General features: G+C 47.6%; 1 protein-coding gene across 1 annotated transcript in view; it reads left to right on the plus strand.

The window, feature by feature from the left end:
- The window catches only part of LOC125957851 (uncharacterized), a 9,454-nt gene that overhangs the window by 4,409 nt on the left and 45 nt on the right, over positions 1-5,000 (plus strand). The window contains exons 11-12 of the mRNA XM_049690854.1: positions 1-1,348; positions 1,437-5,000. The exon at positions 1-1,348 is cut by the window's left edge and continues 191 nt beyond it; the exon at positions 1,437-5,000 is cut by the window's right edge and continues 45 nt beyond it. Coding sequence (XP_049546811.1) covers positions 1-1,348; positions 1,437-2,483 — 2,395 coding nt within the window. The 3' untranslated portion in view covers positions 2,484-5,000. The remainder of the gene's footprint in view (positions 1,349-1,436) is intronic.

Here is a 5,000-nt window from a genome sequence, read left to right on the forward strand (position 1 = left end):
GGTAGTGGCCAACGCAGCTACTATTGCCAATGCCGCTGTTGATCCGCTGAACGAAAAAATGACTGCCAGCGGGACAGGTCTGGTGGGCCAGGGAAGTAAACACCCGAACGCGCTGGCTGCATCGAATGCTACCGGCGCCTTAGCGGTGGGCACGATGAAGATACCGGACAAGTCACATTCACAAGACATGATGGGCAGGGGTCTAGGCAGTCAGGGATCCGGGCTAATGTCACCGGCTGGTCCGGCAGGAAGTGTTGGCATGATGAACCTGGCATCCGGTGGTATGATGAGTGGTGGTGGTGTTGGTGGTCCAGCACACAGTAAGAGTGAGCGATCAGCCGCTGGCGGACTGATGGTACCACCTTCGCGAACGCCCAGTGCCGGGAGCAGTGTCGGAGGCAACCAAGCTATGCCTTACAGCCCATATGATGGGACCAATGCTGCCATGCATTACAACAGCAATATGCTCGGTCCACCCGGTCCACAACATCCACATCATCCTCATCAGCAGCATCACCAACAGCAGCAGCAGCAGCAGCAGCAGCAACCACAGCCTCATTTAGGGCATCAGCAGCAACAGCAGCATCATCCTCAAGCACCACAACACTCTTTGCATCATCCGCAATCTCAGTACGTTGGTATGACAGGAGGCCAGGGTTCTGGTGGTAGTGGGCCTGCCGGCATGCACTACGTTTCACCTGGTCACGGGTTACGAACGACAGTTCCTGGCGGCACCGGTGCAAGCAACCCAGTTGAACAGCAGCCATCAGTGTCTGGTTATCGAATGGCGGATGGAGCGTCTGGTGCTGCTGCTTCTAGCAGTGGGAATGTACCGAATGCTTCTAATCTTCCATACGCTTACGGGCAGCAGACACAGAATCAGTTCGATTGGCAAACTATGGAACAACTCGGTGGCCAGATCGGTAATGCTGAATCGGGTGTAATAGGAGCAGGGCCGATAGGTAGTGGAGCAGGTGGTGTTCCAGGTGGAGCAATGAAAAGCAGTAAATACTATAACACAATGCACGACGGTAATGGTTCAGCGGCAGCTGCTGGGGGGTTCCTGTCGCCTCAGCAACAACAACAACAGCACCAGCAAGTGCAACAACAACTACCACATCAATCCTCACATCACCACACCCAGCATATTCAGCATCAGCAACATGCTCAGCTTCAGCAGCAGCAGCAACAACAACAGCAACAGCAGCATCTACCGCATGGCCATTCACATTCGTCACCACAAGCGAGTGGAATGCAGCAGAGCAAACCCCCAGCACAAGGTCATTCCCAGCAGCAGCAACAGCAGCATATGATGAACATGAACAGTCAAGAGATGATGGGGTATCAGGTTAGCTACACTCTTTATCCCTCTATTACTGCCTCAATTTCTATTCAAATCCAAAATGAGTCTAACTTTACAATGACCTTCTTTGCAGGATATGTGGAACACAAATATGATGAAGATGGAGTTCCAAGAGGAAGGAAACGGGTCCACAGCAGGAGCTGGCGGTTCATACAATAGTCTAGGCAACATTCTCACCAACCTAGAGATGATGGGCACTGGGGGTGGTGGTAACAACTTTGAGCAGCAGTCCCAGCAACCACAGCAAGGCTATGACATGATGACGGGAAATGCATCCCGTGGCAACACAGACTCTGCCCAATCACGGTTGCAACCTTCACAATCGCCCGTCCTATCGCAGCAACAGCTTCAGCAACATCACCATGCACAACAGCTAGCAAAAGGGGGTCACTTTCAAGGCACCAGTAAACAACAACAACAGCAGCAGCAGCAACAGCATCAGAACTCGATGGGCCCTATTGTTGAACAGGGTCAGCTGGTTGTTAATCAACATCACCACCATCACCACCAGCAGCAGCAGCAGCAGCAGCAACAGCAACAGCTGCATCATCAGCAGCAACAATATTTCCAAGAGCACCATGCTCACCCTTCGGCTGGTCTACACCATCAATCCCAGCAGCAACAGCAACAGACACCTCATTCGCATCATTCCGCCATGGGTCATGGCACTTTAGCGCATCATCATGGACAACTCCAGGGCCATTCGCAAACGCCACAAACGTCCGCGAACCCGCACATGCCCCACCATTCGCATCATCATCATCAACAACAACAACAACACCATCTTCAGCAGCAGCAAATGCAACAGCAGTACAACCCCAATCTACCGCTTCACCCGCAACATTCGCAACATCATCCGCATGCACCGGGACCACCGCAGCAGCAACATCCCGCCAACCAGCAACAACAGCAGCAGCAGCAACCCGGTATGCCATACAACCCAAATCCAACGCAGGGCGGTACCAGTAATAGTGAGCAGCAAGTTGGTGGTGGCCCAGCCAACAATGCACCAAACAGTGCGCTCCCGGCGGATATATCGAAAACCCCGAACAATCTACCATTCGTCGACAGTTTCACTGAATCGATCGACTACCTGCAGCAATCCTTTCAGTATGTGTAATCATGATGTACGGTTGTTCTGAGCAGCCTTCTTGTCCCCCTCGCCGGGGTGTTTGCATTTATCTTTTGAGGTGCTTCTTAGCTTAGTAAGCCGAGAGCGCGCATAGAGAACGGCGATCGAAGGGCTAGTGCAATCGAGCATTGCTGAAAATGCTGCTAACTCTTCATGATACGTACGAACGAAATGGCAACAGAGGAAGTATCCTGCACTGCAAGCAAGCAGCACTTCTTCCTTCCAACCATCTATGTTTTTCGCGCAGCGATGCGCATACTAGTTGTTGTATATTTGTTTTCTTTTGCCTTTAATGCGTTTATTTATACTCTAGTGTGTAGAAGACAGGGGGCGTGGGATGGCAAATCAAAAATCAAAGGCTACGTGTTGCATGATGCGACGCTTTCGAACGCGCACGCGAATAGCATTAGATGGAGGCGGCAAGGGAAGCAGATAGATGCTACCGGGAGAAGGAAACCGGGCGCATGGGTGTAAATTGTAAAAAAGTGAAGATGTAAACCCCGGTTTTAACTAGATTTAGCTAACGAATGGATCACAGCTGTCCTTACCCCTGCACCCCTCCCTCTGCGCTTCATTTTTTTATCATTGAACTTTTTATTGTGTCCCTTCAGTTAATTGACCTCCCGTGGTGGGTACTGCTGTGATACGCCCCATTCGACACACATTACATATTAAGTTGTTTGTTTTCATGTCTTTTATTACCTTTTAGAGCTTTACATATACTTTTATTAATTTAGTAAACGCGGTGCAGTCCATTATGATGTAAATTGCATTGCGTGTCGCAAGGGGTTGCACTATCCCAGAGCGCGGAGGCTGCCTGCATTCCTCAGCCTTTTCCTTCATCAAAGAAAGCCTCGAAAAGTGGGATTACCACACCGCGGTCTTTAATCATAGTAGCCTATCATGTTTCTATAAGAAACGCCTCGTCTCACCCTTTCTATTCTCTCCTTTCAATAGATGATCCAGCAATGCAAAGGCTACTACTTCTTTCCTATAGCAGATGCATTTGCATTTCGTCTACTATATTCATATTTTTCTTCTTAAGAGTATATTGCTTTCGCCATTACTTTCCGAGACAGATCAGTTAAATATTATGGAATAAGTGTTTAGGTACGATGCGCGAATGTACTGGGCGGCGTTTCGTGTTCGCAATACTAACGACATAAATTGTATAATGTAAAAAAGTGGAATAATCTCTCAAAACCCGTCACACAACTAGATACACATAATACACAAACAGTTGGTCCCGATGCTGGGCATTACTGAGACAAATTCCAATCCTCCTGATCATGATCTCCTTTTTACGAACAAACATACCGGATGTGACGGTAGAGTGTGTACCGAGAGGTAGTAATTCAGAGCATGGTCCTTGTTTCTCTCATCCACCTCTCCAGCCCATCATCGTCACCATCCCCTTGGACCATGAACCTTTGAGCATCATAAATATGAGCCTTTCTGAGTGGGGAACGTAGGATAATAAGCATAGATTACAGCAACACCACAACACCACCAACAGTTTCATGTACAGCCAGTGATGAGCAGGCGGCGGTTGGGTACGAGAGGAAGGCTATAAAAAGAAAGAAAAGTGTGTATGTGGACGGAGGGCGGAATAGAATTAGCAAGCAAACATTCTTTTTTTGTACCGACAAAAGACGACATATTAAAAGCCTAGAGCGAATCTATATAAATAAATATATAAATGTAGAAGCAGCAGGCAAGCATAATACCACATACCTTTGATGGAATGGAACCGCCGGTAGTGTGCGCAAGCAGAATGAAGAAAAGTGTGTTTGCATTTAGCAGCAACATCTGTGGCGGATTCCTCTCATACTCCAAATACTCTTATCATCCACATAGAGCAGATTACGCAGCATCTATTTTACAAAAAAACGGAAAAAGAAAAGAAGAAGCCCATTCGTTCTCAATGGCTCTTAAATCGTCATTCATTTCCATCCCCTAACTCATAGTAAGCCACTCTTACCCACACCCAAAACACATCATAGAGTAGTGCGGGTGCAGGAGCAATCGTATCCCCAGGGGATACGATCGGCGGCGATTTGGACGTCGTGGTATCGTGGCCCCTAAACACATGTTGTAACATATATGGTTTAAAGGATAATGTAAAGAAGCAGACCCCGACACAGCAGAGCAGAGTAGGCAACGCATGCAAAACGTGCAGCAAGCACACACATCATCTCTATGGCAATGTAAACACGCGAGATCCGCGACGCCACCCAGAGGGCAATGCAAAGAGGGGGCAACACAAATTAAATTAACTAATGTACTATTATATACACTATTATTATTATTATTATGATTATTATGGTTATTGATTATCATTATGACGATTATTGCAAATAAATGCTAAAACAGAAACAATAATTATGGAAGAACTACATGCAGGACGATTCGAGATTAACAGTGCCTTTTATTATCGTGGGTAAAATGGGTGCCTTACAGCGAATTACTCAACAGTAATCATCCGCCTTCTACATCAAGGACATC

This window comes from Anopheles darlingi, chromosome 3 (assembly GCF_943734745.1).
Source record: "Anopheles darlingi chromosome 3, idAnoDarlMG_H_01, whole genome shotgun sequence".
Lineage (NCBI taxonomy): Eukaryota > Metazoa > Arthropoda > Insecta > Diptera > Culicidae > Anopheles > Anopheles darlingi.